This window comes from Lepidothrix coronata, unplaced genomic scaffold (assembly GCF_001604755.1).
Source record: "Lepidothrix coronata isolate B3197 unplaced genomic scaffold, Lepidothrix_coronata-1.0 Scaffold54, whole genome shotgun sequence".
In the NCBI taxonomy this organism is placed as follows: domain Eukaryota; kingdom Metazoa; phylum Chordata; class Aves; order Passeriformes; family Pipridae; genus Lepidothrix; species Lepidothrix coronata.
In genome coordinates this window covers 3,938,190-3,965,464 of record NW_016690234.1, presented here as the reverse complement: position 1 = coordinate 3,965,464, position 27,275 = coordinate 3,938,190, and the positions used below count along the sequence as shown (strand labels likewise).

The 27,275-nt window shown below is 37.9% G+C and overlaps 1 protein-coding gene across 1 annotated transcript in view; it reads right to left on the bottom strand.

Moving 5' to 3' along the window:
- Positions 1-226: 226 nt before the first annotated feature.
- Positions 227-27,275, bottom strand: part of PAPD5 (poly(A) RNA polymerase D5, non-canonical) — a 42,371-nt gene continuing 15,322 nt past the window's right edge. The window contains exons 2-12 of the mRNA XM_017816115.1: positions 21,593-21,716; positions 16,399-16,445; positions 13,502-13,622; positions 12,371-12,478; positions 9,118-9,246; positions 7,607-7,820; positions 6,892-7,018; positions 6,687-6,790; positions 4,854-5,041; positions 4,109-4,273; positions 227-2,856 (exon numbers count right to left, since the gene is read on the bottom strand). Coding sequence (XP_017671604.1) covers positions 2,677-2,856; positions 4,109-4,273; positions 4,854-5,041; positions 6,687-6,790; positions 6,892-7,018; positions 7,607-7,820; positions 9,118-9,246; positions 12,371-12,478; positions 13,502-13,622; positions 16,399-16,445; positions 21,593-21,716 — 1,507 coding nt within the window. The 3' untranslated portion in view covers positions 227-2,676. The remainder of the gene's footprint in view (positions 2,857-4,108; positions 4,274-4,853; positions 5,042-6,686; positions 6,791-6,891; positions 7,019-7,606; positions 7,821-9,117; positions 9,247-12,370; positions 12,479-13,501; positions 13,623-16,398; positions 16,446-21,592; positions 21,717-27,275) is intronic.

Sequence of the window (27,275 nt, the reverse complement as noted above, 5' to 3'; positions counted from 1 at the left end):
GTATTGAAACTCAAAAAGGAATTAGACTTGAGTCAAATACAGAGATGAAATGTACAAGACAAATGAGCAGGCAAACTAAAAGGTCTTGAAAGTATTTTACTTCAGATTGAAAAATGAACAGTTCAACTGTTCCGTTTAAATAAAGATTTGCAAGATATACAGTATTTTATGAATACAATGCTGGTCATTTGAGGCAATGTAAAATACCTCAATTATTCCTTCATGCTTTTTTTTTTTTTTTTTTTTTTTTTTTTTTTTTTTCTTTTAGAAAGATACTGTTTACCAAAAAGAAACTTGAGCAGTCCAGGAAAAGCTATTTTCCATTAAATTTATGAAAACCATAAATTGAGGCAAACCTAAGATTCCCAATGGAATCAAGATTATCTTCCCGCTACCACCACCTTAAAATTATCACATGCTTATTGGAACACTAATATCTGCACCCTAAGAGTACATTTGCTTTCAACAATGAGGGTGATTCTTTTAAAAACACTTCAGTGTGGTAAATGCGATACAGATCTTTGCAAGTATTAAGTTTTGGAACAGTTTTGCTAATAGCAGCTAACAATACTGGATTAATATAATTTATAAATAATTGTTCCCTAAGCAGTGAACATAAGTCTACACATTCACAATAATCTAAAACAAAATAAATACTTGACTATGCATAATGTGGTACAACTTTTACTAGCTTCTATGAACAAAAGCTGAACATCTTCTTGATAAAATTATCTGATCAAATTAAAATATGAATCTAAAAATTAAAAAAAATTGTCAAATTAACATCACTTAAGCTTAGTGTTGGAGTAAATGTTATGACTTTCTGTATTTTTGGAATATATATATTTTCCTTTTTGAAGTAAAACACTTTAACACATTGAAAATGTTTATTAATTTAAGTGATAACACCAGTTCTGGTCTTATTTTACTTTAAAAATCATTGCACTCATAAGTGCCCATTAAAGGTCAGGTTGGTCTGTAGTATTCTGTAAATGTATATGAAAAGAATTTCTCAAAGCTAACAGTACTTTTTATAAAAGCATCATCTCAGAACCGCTGCATTAAATACAGCCACGTACGCCAAGTACAGACTTTCCTCTTTAACAAAATATGTGAAAGTAAATGCCACTTAACTCTCCACCACCCAAGTGTCCCAGCTCCTGTTCCAAGCTCTGCCTGTGAGTGCAATTACGATTTCATTCGCAGTCATGGCATCAAAGGTACTGCAACCGAGACTTGTAATGCGACTGAACCACACAAATGTGGAGTTTAAATGAAATGATAACTAGGTCAATGAAGAAATATGATGAGATATGAAAGGTTTGGGTCTTTAAGGCAATACAAAGTATATTTCATTATTTGAAACGGTTGTTTTGGTTTTTTTTTAATAATTAAGTGTAAATATAAAAATGCCTAAGAGGGGAGTGAGAAAAAAATACTTTAATTGTAAAATTTACTTAAAGCTTCAACAGTTATCATCTCCTACAGGAGTTAGCAAAAATATAAAAGACAAAAAAACCCAGACCTGGAAGGGGGAGGAAAGGCACAAACAAGGAGGCATGGGATTAAAGCAGCCCAGGAATGCAAACATCTGTAACAAACTGAGTGTTGTTGTTTTGTGTTTTTTAAAACCAAAAAGAAAAAGAAGAAAACAATCACCACCACCAATCAAACGAAAAAACCCCTAGTGGCCTAGGTTGTTTCTTTAAAAAAAAGAAGAAAGGGTGGAGGAGAGACCACTATGGGGAGGAAGAGAAGGATGCAACTATAAAACCCCATTGCCTGAAATGATGGCACTCTAGAAAACAAGGTGAAGGTTACTTCTCCGAGATGACAAGCTCAGTGTCTACACAAAGTACATGTACACTTTATACAAATGAAAATCTTCATTTGCCACCATGAACCTTTCTGTCAGAGGAACAGCTTTTGCAGATCAAATGTTCTATTAGATCTTTCAAATGCCAAGAAAAGAAATTCTGAGCAATATATCTAGTAATGTCTCTTTATATGGATGTTAAGATGACAATTCAGATTATTTTCCAAACTAATCCTGAGAAAAATTTATGTTTACAATTTAAACAGTAATGTTATGTAAAAAGTATTAACAAATCCACTATTACAAATGTCAGTTTTCCTATATGGTCATCTATATATACACAATAAAATGGTAAGTATATGCAAAAATAATTAAAAAATCATGCACAAATTACTTTCACCTTTAAAGGCTGGGTTTCCCTCAAAATACAATTTTTTGCCTTTTTTTTCCTATTTTTTTGTGTTTTATTTGTTTGTTACCACCCCCTAGACACACTGAGTACTACCTCTACAGGTCAGCATGAGCTGATGGGAATTACATTTATTTTACATTCAAGCTTTTATATCCTAAATGACCCTGTTGTAGCATATGACTTATCAAATGAGCAGCCTTTTTCCTCTTAAAAAAATTTTTTTTTTCCTTTTTTTCTCCATTTTTTCCTTTTTTTTTTTTTCTTGTTTTTTTTTTTTCTGCAGTGATCAATCTTCATGTTCCGTTCCGTGGCGAGCTGGGAAAAAAAATGCAGTTGCTAATCTATGTCTGAACAGTCTGAAGCTCCAGAAGAGATCCAAGGAGTCACTATCAAACTATCCTGTAGCATGAGATCATTGCACACAGAAGAACAGTCATAAAGTAGGCAACTATCTACAAAGGTCTGACAGGGCTGCATCTCTCTTGTGTTTCCTCTTTTTGCCGTGGAAAAACTGATGGTGTGATTTGCTGCCTTGATGTTGTTTGTTTGTGACTGAGGTACCGTGGCTTGAGTTTGTTGGACCTTGGAAGCCTTTGTTGGAAGAGCGAAATAACCGTGCAGATCCATGCTGTAACAGAAAGAAAACACGGTAAATCCATGAGAAAGGGAAAAAAGCGTGGCAATCACACCTCCCTGTTTCTGGGTAATGAGGATGTTCACTTATGAAAACCTTACACTTGAAAAGCTTGCTACGGCAGAAGGAGCCCGGCCATTGCTGAGACAGCAGCACAGCACTGCCCATCTTCCACTTGGGTGACTGATAACAAAATGTTCATCTCTAGATCCAAAACTATGCAGGTCCAGAGAAAAGAGCAGAGCACTTGGAATTTTGGAAAGGATAGAACCGTTCTACTGTTTTACAGAAAAGTAAATCCATAATCCAAGACAGCAGAGGAAGATTGCTCAAATCTCATCCAGGATTAATTTTACACCACATCTTTTTAGAGATATAGGGTATCTCAGACTGTGCACATTCACATTCCAGCCTGGAATTAGTTCTGCCTAATAACACAAACACACACTAATGGCATAGGCAAGGCCCAGTCTGTGAACTCTCTCATTAGAAGCTAGAGAGAGATCATTAGCAAGGAGAAGGCATGTCTTTAGAATTATTTTCAGGAATAATATTCCAGAAGATTCCAGACTATTTTCAAACATGAAAGTCCTACACTGTGTCCAAGAATAAAATTTAAATGGAATATATCCAAAGTATATTGTATATAGAGAGGCATATAATATTTCCAGGATACTGAGTTGCCATAGAAGCATTCTTAACATGAGAAATCCCCTAAATGCACAAGCTCTGGTCAGTGTCATCATAAAGATATTTATCTACAGGGGGAAATGAGAGGGGATTTCATGTGTCAGCAAAGAATCTTAACCTCCCATAATGGAAGGCAGCTCAACAAGTATCAACAGCTAACAGAGCAGCCAGAGTTTTAAACATACATTTTAGCTGTCTTTCACTGAGGGTAAATTCTCAAATTCCCTAGTCAAAACTGGACTGACATGCTTTTTGCAAAGAGGAAATGGGTGCAACACAGCTCTATGCTTCTGGCAAATCTAGATGTCCCTAAATAAAGTCAGTCCAATTTCACCTGCTTTAGGGCTGGGAAAGCCACAGATGCAAATTCATCTGTGCAAGCTAAAGAAAGAACCAGGTGATTTTAGATAAAAATCAGTGCTGAAAACCTTTTAGTGGGGTAAAGGGGAGGTGAAAAACACAGCATTTCCTTTCCAGAACGAGCTACCCTTCCGTGGGGGAGATGTGTAATATTCAAATAATCTATACAGATGTTGTTTTCAAACATTCCACAAACCTGAGATTTGTTCGTGTTGCTGGATGTATTGGCTGTTTGGCTATTTTGTGTTTTCCCACTTGACTGGGAGGATTCCAGTGACACTTCTTGTGACCCCACTCTGTTTGTGGTAGACTGACGACAACTCAATTGTTTAGAGGTTTTGCAAGGTGTTCCATCAGAATCCTTCAGGAAAATGTAAAGTATTAGTGAGTTTTTCTTAAAAGTAAGTTTTTCTGCAAGTGACTTTTCCTTTAAAAATAAAGCTAACAGTGGACAAAACTTAAAATATGTTTAATAGATATCAAAATTCTTTCAATCCAGAATTTTTACTGAGTAAAACAGATTTAAAAATTTATTGATGTGTTATTCTGATTTTGAGATTTGCCTTTTATTTTATTTTTTAAATAGAATTCCGAAACAGATTATTTTAAAGCTTTTTGCTTTTATTGTTTTTTAAAGCATGTGACTTGGAATTACCAGTCCTTTTTTTTTTTTTTGAAATACCATTTTCCCAGAGAAAAGAGAGTTATGGAACTTAATATCTACTATATTTACTCTCTACATGTATTGTGTCAAAAACACACTGCAACTTATATGTGTAGAAATTGCATAAGAGTTAACATCTTATGCAAGTTAGGATTCTGGATGAAATAACTAACTAGGACTCCAAGCTTCTAAAATGTATTCTGTGGCAATCCAAATCAGGGGGGGAAAAATTGAAAAGAAATTAAAAAAAAAAAGTCAGAAAACCTCCAGTACTTACTACATCACTAGAGCTGGACAGTGTAGATGATGATGATGATAAAGGACCTGATGAAGAATTTGAAGAATGTTTACTAAGTGTTTCTGAAGTTTTATTTCTAGGTTTTCCCAGTGCTTCATTCTCTTCAGCAAGGTTATTGTTGCATTTGTCTAGCTGCTGAGTATCTACTATCAAGGTTACTCCATTACCTAGCAAAAACAAAACAGAAGCATCACCACACATTAACTGCTGAAGTATGTTGCCTTGGGTTTTTATAATATACCCACTGAGATACATAAAGCCTGTTACATCCTGCAGGACGTGCACACCAAACACAGGCAGACACACGTGAGGGTGTCCATGTGCACACTCTGCAGGCAGCACCTCGCAGAGGGCGTGGTGGCTTCCCAACAACATCATTAATGCACACTATGAAAACCTGGGATGGAAATTAGAGCAATAACACACAGAAGAAGGCAGTAACAAAGTTCAGATGGGCTGCTTTAGATTGTTTCATGCCATGCTTCAACAGCATTTAAATACATAGGTGTAAATTCTGTTCCTATATGCCCAATACTCAGCAACTCCCATTTTTCTTCTGCTGGAGCTGATAGGATCAGAAGAACTCTAAATAAGTCTCATTGCTTTGTATGAATTCCTACACTGAAGATAAAAGATACAGAACTCTCACATCTCACTAACTTCTGTCTTAAATAAAAAAAAAAAGAATTGGAACTTAAATCCAAACTAAATCTACAAGACAACCACCGTAACTGTCACCATTACCTGCCTGACATGGTGTTATTTTTATTTTATTAATTGCTGTTTTATCTCACATAAGACTCTGATTTACATAACATACATTTGTTGCCCCACTAGCTGTATTTGCATGGAGGTAGCTAATAGGGAGCTAAGGATTCCTTGCAGGATTGACCAGCAGTTCTCTGCCATTCCTGGGGGTACAGCAGGGCCACAAGGGTCTGAGAGAACACAAATGGCCCAGAGCACATTTAACTGACAGATACAGTGACAGAAATCACTAACACGGGTTTTAAAAACAAATAAACAAAATCCCAACATTGGGGAAAGACTGGGTAGTTGCATCATGTACTCTGATTAATCCCTAACAAGAAAAGACTTGTAGTAGGCAACATTCTAAAATTAATTGGAGACTATTAAAATTAACTTTAGTTTGAAAACTTCCAGATAGTAGATACACCTACACCAAAAGTGGCAACTGACTGCTGAAGTCAGAAGATGGGCAATGGATTAAAGATGATTTTAAAAGACATTGTAACCAAGTTGTCTGCATAGACTTTGTGTTTCCATTTGTTAAAAACAAAAATAATGATTGATATTTCAGGATTTTCCTGTTTAAAAGACTTATTCCACTTATATGGTCAGTCTTGGATTAAATATTACTTCTGTACACATATGATATGTTACACTTTAAAATGAAAAATAAAAGAACAGAGGGTTAGTATTCAGATTTAAACTAGCATTCCCAGTAATTCTTTTTAAAACCTTGTCCACATTTAAAGGACAAAGGAAGTTTGAGAGTGACAACATGGTAATTTAAATTGGAAGTTTTTCCAAAGTCTCCTTTTGGAAGGCAGCACTCTGTACAGAGCTCTCTACTGACCAAATCTATCGCAGTAGAGTAAAGACGAGGTGATTTTACTGTTGTACAAATCTAACTTTTCTGGATGAAATGATGAGAATACTGAACAAAAAAAGGAAATTCCTACTAAGATGCGCACACTGCCTTATGTGAGGCAAAAGCAACAATAAAATCTGTATGATCAAAATGTGCAGGAAATTTCCCAATCTCAGTCCAGCTGAGTCAAAACTTACCATTACACGAAGACTCTGTCCTGCTCTGCATTCCCCACTGCTTGGATATCCAGTCTCTGTATGTGGCCACTTCTTGTGTTACTCTAATTATTCTCCCTAATATACTGCAAACCAGGAAAAATATAAAACCATCAGCACAATTAATTTTTAAGACACACAAAAATATAAGCAATTAATGTCTGAGATTTAGACATGGCGAATTTACCTTTCTGTTTCGTTGTTAGGATAATATTTAGCTATTGGGGAAACTGCATGGCTCAGAACAACATAGGCATAATCAAAAGCCTGTTTCACTTGCATGGCACCATAGGAACTCCTCCCAACATCATTACCTTAAAATAAGAATATAAATAAATAAGATTGAAACCATGAAGATTATCGCCTTTCAGACAGGAGACAGCAGCATTTTTTTAAAATTGCCTTTAAGTCCCAACTAACTGCAATTACCCGTTGTAGAACAGGATTACTGAAGCATAAATATTTGAAAGAGCTTAGAAGATCTATAGATATTTACATGCACAGAAGTCCAAAACAGCAATTCTCTGGGTAAAAGTGCAATACATGAAGCAAAAAAATAAAATTAATGAATTACAAAAAATAATTAAAATCCTGTACTGCATATATTACACATATAAAAGTAGTGTCCTGGATGACATTTTTCTAGATCAGAAATGTGTTAACACTCTTCTTGAAACTGCCCCTGACCCGCCACTTCAGCAGCCACCTGTATTCCGAGTTTGCCTTGTGTTCCTACACATGAACGAGATGTTTCTGTTTGGTTCTTGGGGCTCATTCCATCTGTTATCTATCTACAGATATACAGTCATATATCTAATTCTTTGATTTAGCTCCAGTGGATTAAGGACTCCCCCAACCTTTCTTTCGTACTCCGTGTGTTAAGTCTTGCTTTATGAGGATACCTGGCTGTAAGGGGTCCTCAATATACAGCATTGATGGTCTGTAGCCATCCAGCATGCTCTTCTGCACTTCATCCTTGGCAACGTAAGAGCCACCATCCTTTATTCGGATTCCAGTCTTCAGATAATTGAAGTGACGTCCATATAATTCAAAAAACTCTATTAAAAGAACACCATAGTTGGCATTGGGCATACAGGCATCTTCCCTGGGATGCAGCTATTAAGAAGAGAGAAAAAAAAAATCATTCTCTTAAGACTTCAGGTTTCAAGTGCCTTTATGTGTCTTCTCTTTTTCACAGCAAACATGTCTAAATGCAGTAATAAAAAATAATAAAACATAATATATAAAGCTAATATGTCTAAATACAGTATTTTCTCTTGATAAAACAGTTTTGCATCTTTAAATCAAGATGCTATAAAAACTTTTACCTCTTAAAAAAAAAGGCTATCAAGCATTAACATTTTTGTATTTGAACTTTCAGTCCAGTAAGTGAACTTCCAGCACTAATGGCAGAGTTCTTGTGAAAAAGCAAAGATATGTGCACCTCACAAACCTGGGTCTGCAATACAAATACAGGCTTCTCATGTGCACAGCCATACCCATGGTTCCCCCTGCTGTTAAAGTATGCAGCCTGAGAAACCATGAACAAAACCAGCTCCTAATTTTAACATAATAGAAAATATGACTTCTTTTCTTTTCCTTCTTGCAGGAGCAAATGGAAGTACTATTAGTCAATATAAGAAAAACTGGGGTTGGGAGAGATTTCAGTTTCTCTTAAAAAGATACGTCTGTTGCCTTAATTTCATTTCTGCTCAGCAGGCAACTGCAATAGCATTAGGCAAACACTGAGCTCCAGTTCCAGGCTCAGGTTTAAAAGTAACTACAATCTGGAAAAGTACAGACTTACACTTACAGACCCATAGTTATACAGTTACATTTAGTTCAGGAAGAAGAATGAGGCTGATACAGCCAGAAATCACTACTTCGTATTTCTACAGTATTTTCTTCCCCCAGGCACAACAATATAGATTTAGCTCATGCATTTTGCCCTATTAGATTCAAGAGAAAGTTGTAAAACACATTTAGAAACCTAGACAAACAACCACAATTCCATTGCATTCATTAAAGCACGTACAGGGCACATGACCTGGAAATCAAGTGTTATAAAGGACAGCTGCAGGCAACACCAACCTTATGGAGCTTTTTCCAAATAAGTTACACAACATTCAAGTTGGTTTAGGACGAATGTCAAGATCATAGGTATCAATATTGGATGTCAGTATCACGTGTATCAGTGCCTGGCACTGATACACCAACAGATGTTCTAAACATCTTTCAGACCAAAAGTAAGAAAGAACAGCAGATAGGTGGCATGTATCTATTGTTAAATGAAAAGGAGGTGCAAAACCACAAACACGATAGTTTAAATGATTAAATTTAAGGGTTGATCAAATTTCTTCTGCAGGTGATGTCCTTATGCCCCAGTGGCACCCAGAGATTCCCTGGAGCTTACCTGAAGAAAACTGACAGCCATTAAAAAAAGACTATAAGAACCGATTCCACCTGTAAATACTTCATTGAGGTCCCTCTGCAACAGGAACTGTTTCAGTACTAAAACTAGAAATGGTAATACAGGATATTTCTGAAAGAGAAAAACAAAGATGTTATGACACTGTGGTGCATGAATACAATGGATGCTAAGAGACAGCATATTGAAACTATCTGTTATATTCAGCCTTACAGCCATGTACAATTCTAAGCTATTATTTTTAGTAACAGGGGAGAAGCCAAGTGCTCTGCCTGTGATCAATACAGTTATTTACCTCTTCAACTCTGGTGGCAGATATTAACAACAGAAAAAAGATCATAAAGTAAGAATTATTTGGTTTGAATACATAAATACACTTGCTTTTCTCCTACAAATGAAAAGGATTGTAAAGGAAGAACTATGGACATATCCATATCTGTAACAAAACCTTCCTGCTATGACTGTGGTGATAGACCAAAATGGGCTGAGATTTCTGTCCTGCAAGTACTTCAGATGCCTGGAGCTACAAAAAGCCCTTCAAAATTACTAAACTCAGATAACATTTTCAAAGAGCCAAATACTTACCTTTGGATACCCGGTCCTTTGATAGGTTTATCCACATGGATTCCCTTAGAGGTGTGCATACACTGCACATGCAGAGAACATGGACCCTTTGGACAGTAGTGGAGGCTATGCCTGCACTCTGTACACCCCTCACAGGGGAGGGGCAAAAGAGGCTCAATAATATCACTTTTATGAAGTGCCAACACAGAGCCAAAAAGTTCCTTAGTGTCAGAGTTGAAATGTGGATCATGATGTCTGTGATTGCAGAAGATTCCAGGGAAAGAAGAATTTTGCTAAGAACTTCTCTGCATGAGCCTTATAGTGAGTGTTGGGAGCCTTATTTAACTGAAGATCCCCAAATCCTTTTTTTGAACTATTAAGAACTTACAAGCTGAAGTGTTGAATAACAGTGTGTACCAAAATTCAAAGACAGGATTGTTCTCAGGAAACTGAATACTCAAAGAGAAACAGGCATTTCGAAGGCTAATACTGAATATGACACCTCAGTTAGACACTGAAAGTCATGTGGGACAAAATAAGACCCATGAGAATGCCCTGCACATGTTTTATGGAGAGTGCCTCAAGAATACCAGTTAAATGACTTGGCAAGTACACGTCAGGATTTCTCCAAGTTAAACAAAGGACCCCCCACAGCAGCCATGTGCCACCTCCCTGCCACACCAGGCTCAGCTCAAGGCCAGTTCTGGGGTGGCAGAGCTGCTCAGCCTTGGCTCAGGCTGCTGTGAAAACAGCTGTGTGGGAAAGCACCATGTGGGAAGCCTTGTTGGGAGTCCCTCCACTTTGCTGGAGAGCTGCCTCCCATCTCAGTGGTTCCCCAGGCTGTCTGCCTGAGTCGCTGCTCTGCACTGGTGCTGATCCTGACCCTAAATCCTGACCCTAACCATGGACTAGGCGCCCTCAGCCTCAACATCCTCACTGGGGAGTTGTCTGTCAGGCACTGGCCAGGTTGTGAGCTTACCCCAAGTACTGTCACCAAACCTGCTCATCAATTTGGGCCCTGTCCCACACCTGCCCAGCTGCCACAGACAGCTCCCACTCATTCCCTAAGGCACAGCCCCCTCTCGTCATGCCCTGACCCAAGGCCAAAGGGTTACAAATAACCCAGGCAACAGGAACACACTAATGCCTTTTTCTTTTTTCAAACACATAAAATGCCTTCAGGCTCTCATGAGAAGACTATCTCCTACCTTGAAATTCAGAAGCAAATAGGCAATTTTGGGAAAGTATGCAGGGCTTTATGGACATGGTTAAAAATAAACTTGTATGTGGAGTTTAACAGAAATACAGTCCCTGCCTTGTGGCAGAAAACCAAACACGGACAGCCTGTCCACCACGAGGCAACGTGACAGTGTAAAAACTGAAGTCAGCTACCAAATTTCAGGTACCTCTGCTATGACAGAGATTCTGGGCACCTTCTTTCCCCAACAAGGAGCTACACAATACAACTTCTGTTCATCAGACTGAGGCTGAGAGACAAAAGGTCCCTGAACCCACCCCACCCTCTGACTCTGAGCGTGGGTGCAAGAGGCCTCACCAGCAGGAGCTCAAGCAGAAGATTCATAGACACGCAGAGGTGAGACTCTGCAGAGAGGAAGTCAGATGATTCTACTAAATTTAAGGACAGAGATTTTTCTCCTGTGTCCTTCTACAGGTTAAAGAAACAGACATTGCACAAGCAAACTGAGCTACTTTCATACTTGCTACTAAACACACATAAAGGAATTGAAGACTATCAAGTTGAATGCCATATGTTCCAACTCGTCAGCAATTAAAAATCTCCCCAAATTTAGAAGACTCAATGACATTATTAAAGCAGATGTATGTGATTTCTAACCTTTATGACTGAAAAAAAAGTGCTTGCTTTATTCAGATTTATGGAGTTTTCTGAAGTATTACTTATCTAGCTACCAAAATATTTTTGATTCTCCTGCTGTCCAGTAGTTTGGTTAAAGTAAAAAAACAGTCAGTAATAGAACAGTAATACCTAAGCACTTCAGTGAGACAACTGCACTTCAACTTCCCTAAACAGAATATGAAAATCCAAGAAAAATTATCTACTGCTTTTATGAAACATTTACTGTGAGTGCCCAATGCACTGTATAGGGGAAGGGAAGGAAAGGAAAATAGTGTAATGATACTTCAAAACTTTAAATACAAAAGCACATTAATCCTAACAAAATGATCCTATATATTAAACAAAAATAACTGTAATGTACCTATTATACATGTCCTACTGAATCTCTGAACACTAATTTAACTTATTCTATACATTAGCATTGTATGCTGAAACAATATTCAGTCCAGAACAAGATGATTCTTACTTCCTCAGAAATGTGTGGTTATTACTAATTTTAAGTTCAATGAACTTAAGAGCAGAACATTAAAAGAGCAGAACATTTAAGACAGAGATTAGTGCATTTTCCTTAATCATTGTACCATTAAGGCAACCCCAACTTTCTTTGTATATTTTAATATCATCATGCCTTTTAAGGCAATATGCCTAAAACTGCAGAACATCCCTCAGTAGCATCAGACAACAAAAAATAACAGAGTGAAAGTGTATCTCTAGTAAGGATGCTGTCAAAGTAAAACAGGAAATAAAGTTAAGTTATCAAATAGTCAACTCTGTAGTTCTATTATAGTGTTGCCTAACCTTGATAAAATCTTTGATGAGCTGGGCTGCTTTAACTCCGTTCTGTACATTAAAGCTTATATCAACTTTTACTTCAGTGAAGGAATCTGTCAGTTTAATAATAGGTACCTGCAAAAAAAAAGACAGGTTAAGTCAATACAGATTTCCAAGACATATTTGGTTTCATTTATTCATAAATGCACCAGTAAAACTGAAATGTTTTATGAATTTGTAGAGAGGAAGTAGGCAGAGAAATCAGGACTCCTATTTATGAACTCACTCTCCTTGCCAATCTGTTTACTTAAACTTTACTTTTCTAACTCATGAATGCTATTTTCAATTTATTGTTCTGTTGAACAGAACGCTTCACCTTCCATAATAAATTTTTGATGGGTTTGGGTCAGTAGCTGGTGCAGCAGCTGAGCTCTGGTGGGAACCACAGACACCAGGGGGAGACAAACTCTGAAGAAACACAGAGAAATGGTACCAGAGACTCCAGAACTGACACAACTCGTGTCACTGGGGTCATCACTCCCTCACCAAAACTGATTCAAACAATAAGCACAGAATACTGAGAGCATTCTGATGTATTGCCACCTGAGTGGTTACCAAATTACCTTTCTCTACTAATAATAGCTATGAATTAGACACCTGGTAAAACCCCAACACTCTTACATACTCTCAAAATTAGCAAAAGATAGGAAATTATAACAATCCTATTCTGTGCATGACATACTACTACCTCTTTATGCAAGAATGTACATACTATTTTTATGTGAAAATTTATTTTGCCTGCTTACTTGCAAAAAGAAAAAATAAATAATTTACTTGTGTAAAAACTCAGTCAGAAATTCATAACATTTAATTACATAAATTCACAACAATGACTAGTCTAATCTCTCTTAAAAGCAAGTGTATGCTGTGCATATGGGATACCAGATGATTTCCCCAACAGAAGAAATACTTGTTATTGCACTATCAATTATTTTTTCTGTAGTAAAAACCTTACTTTAAAATGTTCTATTGGTTCTATTTCAAATTTAATATAAAAAAATAGTTTCTTCTTATAAAAATTCATTCTCTTCCCAAAGATCTATCTTTGATTTGAAATTTAGCTTCTAACAAGGAAATACCCTCTTCCCCCAAACTTACAGTTGCTTTATCTAAAACCTTTACTGAGTTTTCATCTGCTACATTGTGCTTTCTAAGAGCTTCTTCCAGGGTCCAAAGTGGTAATGCCTCCCATTTTCCAAACACAACTAAATCAATATCACTGAAATGAGAAAAAAAAATTTATTAAAATTAAAAGACCAATACAGTTAAAATATAAACAAATGACATCTATACACCCCTAGAATAAAGCTGACAGAATGTAGCTTAACCCAATAATTAATTCGTAATTTTCTGAGGATGAACTTTTTACACTTGGGGAAATACAGAATATTACAGATTACCAAGGGGAGGGAACAGATACACACACAAATCAATTGGGCTGAAAAGCCTAAGATTAGTCTCCTCAGGCCACACTGTGAGTAGAGAGGGATCAACTTCTCCAAAGTAATTCAGAGCAAGAAATGAACTTGTGAATCACCATCCTTGGGCTGTATTAACCAGTAATGCCAATTTAACAATCTGTGACTGAAAGGGCAAGTCCTGTTCCCCATCCTCTACTCCAAGATGCACAGCACTGTTTCCTCCTTTGCTCTAGGTCTGGTGGTTGCCTAATCCACAGCAAATCAGTTCAACCTATTAATGGGTCTGGCAGAAACCTTCTTCATCCCCTCTTAATGAGCCCCCAAAACATTCTGAGGTAATTTCCTGCCTCTCTGCATCTCAAAGTTGGTTTTCTGGATGATCAGAGCACCAATGGGCACATGGCAAGCAGCTGTCCTGTAGTGCCAAGAACAGGGAGCAGGGAAAGGAAAACGTGGTGACTTTGACTTCAGGAAGCAACAAGCTGTTAAATTAAAACAAACCCCCTAATTAATTTCACTCATTAACTCAGCTCCTCGAAGAAGTGTCTCCATCCCACTGCACTTCCTCCCTATGCACACACATTCATTTGACTACACAGGGAGCTGACACCCTAATTCAGTCCCTGAACCCAAACTCAAAAGGTGGTTGGTGTCCCAGTCGAAGCCCGTGAGGGCTACTGTGAGATCCTGAGCTTTTTCCTCTTTGCTCCCCTATTTCTTTGATTTCCCCGCTTGGTTGAGAACACAAAAGAGGTGAGCATGTAAACCTATGGTTATGCCAGCAGGACACTTCAGTGATACAGAAAACTGCATAACAGAAAACACAAAAATATTTAGGAATGCTTCCTCCCCCCCCAGAGATTCTACAGGTCTGCTGATTCACAAACAACACTGCTTTAACCATCTCAAAGAATCTACATCTGCATTGGATGAACAAGCTCTTGCCAACAAGCAGTGCCAGCAGCACTTCAGCCACAGACCATCTGTCTGACAAGGACAGCTTTCAGAAAACTATGTTCAAAACTAGCTTGGAGAGCAGGAAATGCTGCTGGACATTTCTAATCTAAATTAGTGTTAAACCCACTGCTGGACAGTTAATAACAGGAGGCCTTTTTCTGATGCACACCAAAACAGAAAAAGCAGCTCTGTTGCCACCAGTATAGATACTGCCTGCAAAAGAACAGAGATCCAGCAGCTAAACAACTGCATGCACAAACCTTCAACATGAGCTTAAGTAAATGGATATAAGGCAAATTCTTGCAGAGAGAAACAGGATTAAAAAAAACACTGTAGGTCTTCCTGAATCCCAGAGCCTGAAATCTAAAGTAATTATACAGTTACTGACAGGTCGGGAAAACCCTGGGAGAAGAGAAGCTTTGATAGAAGGCAACAGTGAATTAATGACCAACACAAATGCAGGTTATTTTGAAAGTCTGGCAAGCACCGCCACAGGAATGTGTTTTTGTGGGTTTATGTACTGTTTGAAGTATCTGCATTTGTTCTTCCCAAGCAACCTCAGCTGAAACAAATACTGAAGCAAGGCAGTATATGAAATTAAACAGTCAAAAGCGAAGCATTTTTGTTACATCAGTTTCAAAACAATCAAGCGCAGTAAAAAAACCTATCAGATAAGTGGATAGGAGTATCTCTCTTGCAATACCAGCATCAAATCAAATTTAATTAAGCCTATGTAAAATCAATGAACAAAAAAGGCCAAGAATGAGGGCAAATGTGAAAACAGTGAGTATTTGTACACCTAACTTCTGGTTTTTCAAACAGACACTGAGCAATTCAACTTCTCTGCAACTCCTGAGACTAAAGCAGGTGCTACACCATCTCTCAGGTCCTTTCTTTAACAAAAAGAGATGAAATGACAACAAGGGTATCCATCGCCTGCAGTCAGTATTAGATGTCCTCACGTTCCTGAAGTAGGAACTCGTTCAAGTATTATCCTCAAAATTATGCAATTTAAATGTGTTTGTACCCTGCAGCCATTTAAGCCTTTCATTTCTATTTCTCTTTAATTGTTAAAAATACTTACAATTTCTACACAGAAGATACTATTGTCCCTGAGTAGTGATTTTTCTTTATGAAAATTAGTAACACATTTGGAAAAGGTAGGTGTTGACTGTCGTACAGATTTCACAAAAGAAGACTGAAAGGAAAAAGCCAATTCTGTATGTAATCTTTTCTCTTCAGTGCTAACACTAACAAGGTAATGTTAAAGGTTTCAATGTAGTTATCTGTGGAGATAAAATTTAGCTTTTCTTTTAAAGCCAATCTCTTCTTTTGTTATTAATGAAGCCAAATCACAACATAAGCCTTTTCTGACCACATGGTAATTCAGATCCTTTTCCTGATACATGCAAAATCGAAATAGTTGTGTTATAGTTAATATTATTTACTGTATTCCTTTACACTTCGCAGAAAACTAATATCTTAACACTTTCTTAATGTAACAAGTATCAACACATGTAACACAGACACAAGGAGAGCAGATAAATCACCCCAGGGGTACAGTTTCAACAAGTCATCTTTTCTCTTGTACAGAATTTACACTGAAAAATTACTAACCTTGTAGGCAAATATAAACCAGTTTTAAAACTTCCAAATATCTGCACCTGAAACACAAGAAAAGGATATATATGAAAACCAATTTTCAGGCTTCAGAAGACAAACAAGTTCTATTAAGCTGCTCGTAAAGGCTGGCTATTGCTACCCTCCATTGGTAGATTTTGGTATTGCTGACAGGCACTTAGAACACTCCCGTTAAAGCATTCATATCTTCAGTGTACCATAAACGGCTGATCTCCATTGTTATTACCCATGAAACCCTAATAACTTTAACTTTTCTATTAAAAAAAACTCCTTTATAATGTAAAAAAAATTGTCCTCATGACCAAATTTGGCAAAAACCCAGAACCCACAAGATTTCGAAACACTTAAGGATGACAGAACATTTTAAAAAAACAGCAACAGCTCAATTTGGTTTTTGCTTTCATATCTCAAAGGATACCCTTCTGTTTTTAAGTATTTTCTAAGTTTAGGTCTGATGCATTTCCATTGAAAAAAAATTAATTATATCATAAGCCTTTTTTTTTTCTGAATTACAAAGCAAGTAGCATAACTCTGTTTATTTCTGCTTAAGCAACGAACAGTTTTGTAAAGCTTCACGTCCCAAAGAATTACTTTATTATGCTGGATTTTTACCATCACTGGAGGTGTAAATCATCAGGTTTTCACTGTAAGCTGTCCAAAACCTCCCTCTCATTACTTAGCCAAGCCTTGCGGGAGGTCGGACTCATGCGCTGAGTCTCAAAGGGGGGCTGGTGAGACTTCAAAGTAAAAATATCTACACATTTGGACTAATTTTCAACCAGACAGTCTTCTGATGTGTTTCCTGGAGCCACCTTATACAGACTTGAGTATTCTGCCTTAATGAGTCTCATACACTAGCTTGATTGCCACCTATTTGGATGTCAAGTGACCCACTTTTTATGTTTTTCCCCTTCAGGATAAGAAAAAGGGGGAGACAGGAAGAGATGATGTTTTGCAAGCGTCTTAATACTTCAGTAGACTAAGAAGTAGTTTGAGTGCTTCTATTTTTTTTAATCACTTCATTCTTTTTACCCCCTCATCCCACTCCCAATAAAAAGTACATACACAATTTCATTTTGAAAGTTCATAGCTTCTCAAACCAGCAAAGACTGCAAGAGATGCCACAGAACGAGCATCAATATTGTACTAGATCTTAACAAAAGCATAAGGGCATCACAAAGCTAAGACTAATAATAATTATCACTATTTTTAATCCAGAATAATAATAAAAGCACCCCCTATGAAACAGGGTTCAGTCAAACCAGGATTTATTTGGCCACCAAAAACATCAGAAAATTGCTTTTGCACAATAAAATGACCACTGGTGGGTTCAGAAAAAACTAAATGTGCTTTCACATTATCAAACAAAACAGTGTGTTCAGCTGAACAGCAAAGAGAGCCTTTACTGAATAAACAACCCTGAAAGTATTCATAAACTTACTGATACAACATATATGACCTTTACTGAAAGGAATGAGACAACATCTGCTCTTGTACAATAATTCAGAGTATGAGAAACACTGAACAATTCTAAAAGAAACCCACACCCACACTTCAACCTCTCTCTCTCACAAAATCTGTAAAGATAAAAGAGGAAGAAGGGGGAAATCAGAACACAGATTATAAAGGATTTTGATTTATTATCAATTTGGAATTTAAACTGTTGAAGCTCTGTAGCCATGCAGGCATTTAAGGTATCCCAAATACAGGACTCTACTATGGTTTGAGATGTGAGCATTAGTTTTTGTGGTGTGCCAACACTGCTGATCATATTTTTATTCTACATGGACAGAGATGTGGATTTGCACTCATAAGGTAACTTCACACTTCACAGTACTGCAATGACTCCTCCATGTTATTGTTACTATTTCTCCCACATTTCTGCGGACTTGTTCATATTAAATTCCAAAGTTCCCAAAGGAGCTTTAATTACAGTATGTGCCCAAATACGTGCTCACTATGCACAACAGAACTCAGAAACCCACAAAAGCTTGGTAAATCCTTGTTACCAAAATACCTCTGTCAAAAACACCATAGCCAATTTAATTTCCCTTCCTTCTATGTCATTAAGTAGAATTTCTGAGGTTTGTTGAACTAAACAGAGTTCATCTTCCTGCTTTCATTCCATCATAGTATTTTCATAACTGAAGTGCATGAAGTATGCAACATTACCTCTTTTCAGATCTATGAGGTCACACAGACATGAAGCTGAGGACACTCTAGCAAATATATCCTAAATTCCACCGTGTAAGTATTAATTTGTTCAACAGTCAAATTTGCATATTCAACTGGTCAAAAATCTTTGTCTTAAAATGTTTTCATTTAATGTTTTGGGATGTTTGGTTTCAGCGTAATTAAAGCGTTTCTTATGGTCAGAGCCTTGCTGATGCCAAGAACAGTTCTCACTTACTAGGAATGTTTCCTTCTAAGCACATTCCCTTGAGTAAGAGAGCAAATGACACAATTGCTAACTTCTATAAATAAAGTTACAGTTTAGGGTACCTAGTTTTACCCCCCTCCATCTGCTTTTTCAGCCTTTTCCTAAGTGGAACAGGAGAGGGGAAAAAAAAAAGTACGTGCTCAGGCACATTCCACATGTTCTCTGTGGAAGCCTCATTTCCCTTTTCTTGGTATCTGATTTTTAAAGACTATGTCTTACCTATGTGTTTAGTGAGAAACTACAAACTAAATGTGTATGTTTAACTTACAAGTTTATTTTAGCTGGTTTGGCTGCATCTATGACTCAAAATGAACAGCTTAAACATTAACTCATCACTTTACACTACAGCTAAGGCTGAGGACATTGAACCAGATAACACTCCACCTTCTCAGAGCATGTACTCAAAACCTGAATCTTAGAAGTAGCTAAACCAACATAGATTACCAAAAGGTTAGTGATTAACCCAAAGGACTGAAAAATTACAACAAAAGACTGTCAAAGTTGAACACAGTTGAGTTCAGCAGTTCAGTTCCCAAGCTGATCTGATAAAGTAAGTGTTAGAAAAATAACAGCACAGTAACTTCCAAATTATAACCCGGCAGTCTGTTGTCACTGTTCAGTTCCCTTCTAGCCTCCAGAAAATGGAAGGACACACAAAAGGAGAATTCCTCCTCAATGTAACAACTGCAGACAAAGTGCAGTTGGGCTTTGAAGAACAGTTACTGACTTGAGAAAACAGGAACTGGCACACTCTCACTCTCTAACATTTTCAAGCACAGCAGAGAAAGACAGTCCTGGCAGTTTTAACTGGCACTAATTGAAAAATGAACTTCAGTTTTCAACTACACAGTGTGTGCTTCCTCTCGGTCACATTACAGCTCAGCCCAGTGGTCAGCTGTGTCCTGTGGTAAGGCTTGTAAACTGTTTCCCCTTCTTAAATAGATTGTGGCAACACAAATGTTTCAGTAGCTTAAAGAAAAACTATTTTCTCAAGGCCCCAAATACATATATATATATATATATAGGCACACATATATATATATGTAAAAAATTATTTTTAATACAAAAGACTTAACTTTGACAGATCAAGCTTGTCCTACAAACGGAATATCTCTGTAAGCACTAAGTCTTGTGCCTCATTCAAAGTGCGGGCGGTAACAAAGAGAGAACCCCTGGTAATAAATCCACACACCCCACTGCACTAGTTAAGTCTGCAGCACACAGACTTGCCTAGGAAATAGGAAATCTTCTCTAGGCTGAAGCAACCAGTGATTTTGGTGAAATCCCTTCCTACAAGGCACTAGCAGGGTGTATCACAGCATGCAGTTTCACACCCACACTGTTTCCTATACTATGGCCTGTCAGACTGGCAGCCCACTGCTCCTAGCCCTGATTAGGGTCTGCTCACTGTTTCACTGGGTTAAGGAGAGCTGCACAACACCTATGACACGTGCTAAAGTCTCTTACACAGTTTCCATGGAAAGCTTACTGATTGTGCTCAAAATTCCCAGATACAGGTAGTAATCCCTCCACCAATTCCCTCTAACTGTGCAAAGGCAGCTATCACTGAGTGGAGAGTGCTCCTTCCATATGATACCTTACTGACACATTGTAACAACAAACACCTTGACAATGTGAGCACATTTTACACACAAAACCACACACCACATACATAGGGCTTATACAGAATTCATATTCTGTCATATTCTGCCAATTTCTAGAAACACATTCAAAAAAACAGGTTAAGAAGACTTGAAATGAACCGGGGTTTTAAGTCACTCATGTCAAAATGTTATCTTTTACTGTAGCAGGATCAAAGAGCATTCCTTATACTAGAGATTCTGCTGTCTGAATTTGGTTTGCTATTCTGGCTCACAAGCCCTTATTTTCAGCTACTGTTATCTACAAATAGATGAATACAGCTACAAATCTGCATTCTGGAAATGAACACCATATTAGTTAGAGGAAAACAATTAAACTAGATTCAATTATGCCAGAAATCCAACTGTGTCCCCATAAAATCACACTGACTTGTAAAAGCAACTTCTCTGTCTTCTCTTTAATCCAACCTTAGCGAAAAATGCTTAGCTCTGCACAGGAGAAACACTTGTTTCAAATGAGCAAGTACTACCAAAACTCATCTTCAGTGGGAAGAGGTGTTACAGATTGTAAACTCAATACACAGATCCACAGACTTGTTTCTTCCTACACAGAAACTCCTGGTTTTTTTAAATTTGTAAGATATGCAAATTTAATTTAACTGTCCATTAAATATACCATGGTCTATGTAATGGGGCATTTCTGGTATTCCACTTCAACAGATTTATTTAAGACTGCAGGGTCTTTGGACTAGAAGCCCTGCTACTAGTGAAGACAGGAGTTTCAGAAGATTTTTTTTTTTAAATAAAATACATGCATGCATGTCTGATATGTTCCCATTAATCTTAGTAAATAAATATTCATGAGACAGAATGCTGCCACACCTTATGCCCTTTTTGTGACTACAGCAGGACTAACTTGTCTTTGGTTCTATGTGTGATAGAAAATGTTAACCTGTATTATTCTAGAAAGAAAGATCAGCTCTCTCATTTGACCAGAAGTCTTTTTGTGGTTTTTGGTTTTCTTAACATGGAAAAATAAACTGTATTTTCAGTATTCAATACTTCATGAAGTAAACAGGCACAAAACATTGCTTTTATAAATTAACAAATAAAAGAGTGTCCTACTCACATCTGCATTAGGCCAGAGCTCTTTGATAACGTTTTCTATTCTGGTCACCACTTCCATCCGCATTCTTTCTTCTTCAGGTCTGGGAGACATATACTTATAAAAGTCAATGATTTCCTCATGAAGACTAAGAAAGAAAAGAAAAAAAGAACAAAAAGTCAGGAAAAAACCCACAGGCGAATGAAATACCAGCTACTCTAATCAAATATGCTTTTTAAGCTCCTAGTTCCCAATTTCCTCAAGGGGCAGTTTTAGAGCAGCATGCAATTAAAAAAAAAAAATCCACATTCACAACGTTTCTTAGTGTTTCGTTTCACGTTAGCTTCTCATACCAACAGGTCAATACTGCACTTCATTTGCTAAAAGCGTGGAAGCAAATCTAAATCCAAGTGCCTCCAATTCACATTGAAAGTCACACTCTATTTTAATGCCAGCGTAACACAGAAATGGTTCAGTCCTCAACTGTGACTGCAGCTGTAAGCTCTGAGTACACACTTCACAAAAATTTAAACAGGAGGTTTTTAGCCAACACTTCCTAGTCAGCCCCTTGGCACCAGCCAGGGAGTTTCAGGCAGCAGTCTGTATTCAGCACCACACTTGCAAAAGTTGTCAGTAATTGTGCCAGTACCAGAGCTAGAAAAACTGCTTCTTTATCTGCTCGCAGAACTCACATAAACTAAAAATGCACTCTCCTTCCATAACCCCAGAAAATAAGTAGCACACATGCAGCAGTGGTGGTTCAGAAGAATAAGTGACTGACAGACAGTTAACCCATATATCGTTTACTCTATTACATGTGCTTCTCGCAGTCAGTAAGTTATGTTTAGCTTGCCTATGATGAGAACTAAAATAAAAATGTCTTCATACAGTGCTACAAATTTCTGTGCTCCTGTAGTACCATAAACACATCATCATCTTGACAAATAATGTCATTCCAGTCACAGAGTAACTACATTAATTTCATTTGTTTCTTGCAATGACCACTACAGTAATAGCTAGTTATCTTTAAAAACGTGCTGTTTCTAGTTACCAAGTACAACTGCATCTCTCACCAAAGCTCCGAGGGACCATCAGAAGAGATCCATTTATTAAGAGCAAGCTGAGACAGGGAATCTAATACTTCCCCACTGCACACACACCTAAATAAATGAAACATTAATAACTGAAGTTGCATACAGGTGTCAACAAAACTGATTAAAAAATCTGATAGTTGTATTTAACAGAGTCAGGGTAGGGACAGAACTCAAACCACCTGCATTAAGTTCTTCAATACTGCAGAGTTATGAACAACACAAACTTCTCTCCCCGCAAACACCCCTCCCAGTTAGGGGAATAGTCACAAAAGCCTGGCAACTTGTGGTGGCCACCATGACAGCTCTGTATAGACAATGCAAAGAGAAAAACTCCTCTGACAGAGGAAATTTCTTACCTCCTTCCACAGCTGCTTTCTTGCTTTTCCTTGGAAACTTATACCCCAGAGTTAACGTGCACACTCCAAACCACCACTGCAATCCCTTACACCACACTGACTACCCTGCCTTCAGCTTTTCAGACATCTCCTGTTCTTCTACTCTTCGCTGCTATTCCACATGTTGGCACTTAAACATTCTTACAGCTATTTTCCCAGTGCAAGTACTGGATTCAGGTGAGAAGCATGTGATAAAGGACAACTTGAGCACTCCAATGACCAAGTTCACTCTCTGTCCTCACTGCCAGTCACACGTACTGAATTCAATTTAGTTTCCACATGCTTGACCATTCAAGCATTCAAAACCATAAGCAACAAGGAAAGCAGTCAAAAAACCAATAATTAAACTCTTGAAAATACAAATTATTTTTCAACTGAAATTTGGAGAACCAGCTTACAGGAAGACCTGGGAGTTAGATCTGTCTTTTTGGGCTACACAGTGGGGAATTGATCAAGAAACACAGCCCCACTTCTGCCTCTTCTCCTCTGGACTAGCTGGAAAGACTGGTTACATCCACAAGGCACATGATTTGCCCCAGAGCAGTGTTTTTAGTAAGGACTGAATGCACATGTGCACTGAGACATGAGGAGTGACACCGTGTTCTCTGAGGGCACTGAATGGCATGAGACATGCTGGGATGATACCAAGGGACTATCCCTGGGGAGAAATTCATGTATGGCACAGCACAAATCCGTACTGCCCGTCATTAGTGGGCCCAGCTGCTCTTAGGCTTCTGCTATACAGGAGTTAATTGTTCCCCTGTCCCATCAGGGAACTTGGAAAGAACAAGGCAATCAGAAATGAGGTCCCCGAAGTGCAAAGAGAGCCAAACCATACAGACACTGCAGTTCTCAGGGTACTTCTCCTTATTAACTCCACTGACAGTCTTAATAGAGACAGTTATATCCTTTGGTGCACTCTTAAGAGGGACATAAAGTAATGTATTGTCAGAACCAGATGTATTTCTTTTTCTAAACATAAATAACAGACATCTGCATCTCTTCAAATGGGATCCTTCTTATTCTCAGGTAGTCATGAAAAGCTGTGGGAAAACAAATCAAGCTACATGCAAACACACAGCAGCTTACATTACATAACATAGAATGTTACTAAACCTGGCAGATGTAGAAAAAACGAAATCTGAACTTTTTCAATGATAGAAGAAAGGCTTAAAGACTACTAGAGACAGTTCCCATCAGCACTATTTCCACCAGTTGGAAATAGTACAGACACATCTACGTTTCATCTGCTGCAGGACTGCATGCTGACAGGACTGCCTGTGCTGCACAGAGCCTCGCTATGCAGGAGGCAGGCAGAGGCTACAGAGGCTCAACACTACACCTGGAACAGTATTTCCCTGCCCTACAACGGCTGCTGCCAAGAAATAAGGGAATGATTAATTAAAGCCAAGACAAACAGAAGCCACACGCGGATTTCAGAGCAGTACAACATGACTTAGAGGCGTGACTCCAATTAATGTGGAGTTAACTCAAGCTGTATTGAAAATTAAAACTCAAGGTTATTCACTGTCTTAACATCTATTATAGTTGCTGTTTTCCAAAACAATTTGTTTGGATTAATGGAGTCTGTTTACAAAAGTCTCTAGTGAAATTTTCTATCTTTAGCAGAAATGAAGATCAAAGAGACTGAGATGTTCTTTTTGGCATCATAACAGTATTTTATTATTTAATTATTTAATACCATTACATTCATTAGCTATTTCAGACAAAAGTCCTCAAAAGGAAACTTGTTTTTAGAAGGAAATTACACTGTAATAAACCTGATTTCACTATGGAAAGGTATTTCATTTGGCTTATTAGTCACACTGAAGCACACCAGCATCCAAGACCTACCTGGGATGCATGGAGAGAGTTCTTTGCAATGCATAAGAGAATTAGTTCACTTTTTTTATTACAGTAAATAGTAGTAAACAACTGGGTCTTTGTCCTGTACTTACTGAAATCTTAACATATGGGGAAAAGAAAAATAAAATTGGCTCTTAGATATTTTCTATCTTTAAAACAAAGTTCTACCTGAATCACAGCCTGTTTTCAACCCTGGTAAGCTGATTCCATCAGAAATTCACAGACTGAATAGAATTATAGAGAACAGAAGCCACTCAATTTAGTGGATTATAGTGTCTGTTATGTTCACCTGACAGTGATGCATCATTAAAAAATAAATGATGGCTGCAAAAGTTGTAATCACGAGAATGACTTCTGATGGCAACAACACTGAATAGTCCCATGAGGAACACAAGATTGTGTGGGAGACTTTCATTCAGGTGAAAAGCCACAGCTTTTGTGCAGGTGCAAGTATTGTGGAACATCATACTTTCTTAGTTTGATCATGCCTTACTTTACTTTGTAGCACAACTTGTGTACTCTAAATGTGCAACTCGGGAATCTCAAACTAGTTTACATATGTCCAAGACGTTGTTATTCTCGAGTAGGAATCTCACTGCACAACTGCCAATCAATTAAAAATAATCACATACAAACAAAATGTCATTTCTGTTTTATATGCAGAGCACACAGAGAGATAATGTGGACAAGAACATACGCTTTATTGTACACTTCAGCCACCTGACACATAAACCAGCATAACTCTCTCCTGCTGCAAGTCCAGGACTGAAACCAAGAGTGACACTGGGAGGCACGTCACTCTGTGAAACTCAACTGGAGATACTCCAAGTTTCACTTCCCTGCACGAGGATTCTGATGCAGAGTAAATGACCAGCCCACCACACTCACTGATTTCAGCAGCTTGGAGGAAGCCTCCTGGCCGAACCAGGGCTCAGCAGCCACAGCAGCAGCTGCCCCAAGTGGGACCATTCCCTCGGCCTCCCCGGGCAGCAGAGCCGAGTCCTGCCCAGCAGAGCAGCCAGTGAGATCAAGATGACTCTGACTGGTTTTGCTTAATCACAGGAGAGCAGGTAAGTGTTGCCTTTGTGTGCTAACATGCCATGTTGTACTAACAAGAATAATAAGTTTTAATTGAAAAATTTCCCGCTTTTGTCATTCTGCACTTGTGCTACACTCCTACTCTCCTCTGGTTCTTCTTCACTCTTCATTTCACAGGAGAAATTATGCAGGCATGCATGTTCTAATTTCTCTCATCAGGGCGTTACCCGTGGCTTCTACTCCAACTGTTAAAAATTCTGCTCATCCATCCCAAAGAGCTTCCTCTGCCTTGGGCGTATATATTCCTTTGCACAGGAAAGGCTACCTGCAACATCACTGAAGATAATTTAAAATAATGGATATCAACCACACTCAAAAAAATCATCCAATGCTTGTACAATACAATTTGGTTTTGGCAGGATTCTCTGAAAGAAGCTTAATTTTCAGAATGACAAAAATCTAAATTATTTAGACACTCTGTGGATGGTGGGCAAAAGTAAGGAATGAACACACAGATGACTTTTGTCTTCCCAAACTCTACGCTTTGAGATGACTCACTTCTGATTTAAGAATCTAATGATTTTATATCCACACTTGAAAGGGATATTTGCAACATACCCCTGAAGCACCAAACACGCTTTTTGTCTCTGAGTTTTCTTTGGATTAATAATTTCAACAGGACAGCGTTTAGTTGCCCCTATCACTTTAAGTCTCCTCTGGAAGAAACGAAAATAAATCAAAGGCAACAAAGAGAAATACTGTAGATTTTCAGGATTATAACTGTCTTTGGGAAGAATGTGAAGGAGGAATCTGAGGTATTCTATCTCCTGAAAGCATCAACACTTAAGAGTCTAAACTGCATCCATCCCTCCACTCCCAAACGGAAAGCCAGCATTGCACAGAAGAGAGAATAACTTCAGTTTGAAGCTTCACAAAGTATTTTGCTAAGAAAAAGATGGCACTGGTAAATTCTGCCAAAACTTTAAAAATTTCAAGAACTAAACAAAGGTTTTCCCCCTTGGACCATACTTGGTCCTGAAGTGGTTTTGAACAACATTGTACTAAGGTAAAAGAAAGACACAGAGAGCCCGACCTTCCCTCTCCTCCTCACAACTGTATTGGGGAACCCAACAGTTTCCCAAATCGCCTTTCAATTTTAACACTGACCTTCCATAAGCTTAATAAAATAATTTCTAAATTACTATTACCATCTACATGTGTTGAATAATGAAGCAGGAACAACAGCAGACACTGTAAAGATCACAAATTATTTTCCCACCTACGAACTCAAGCAAAATCAAACATTAGAGTAGT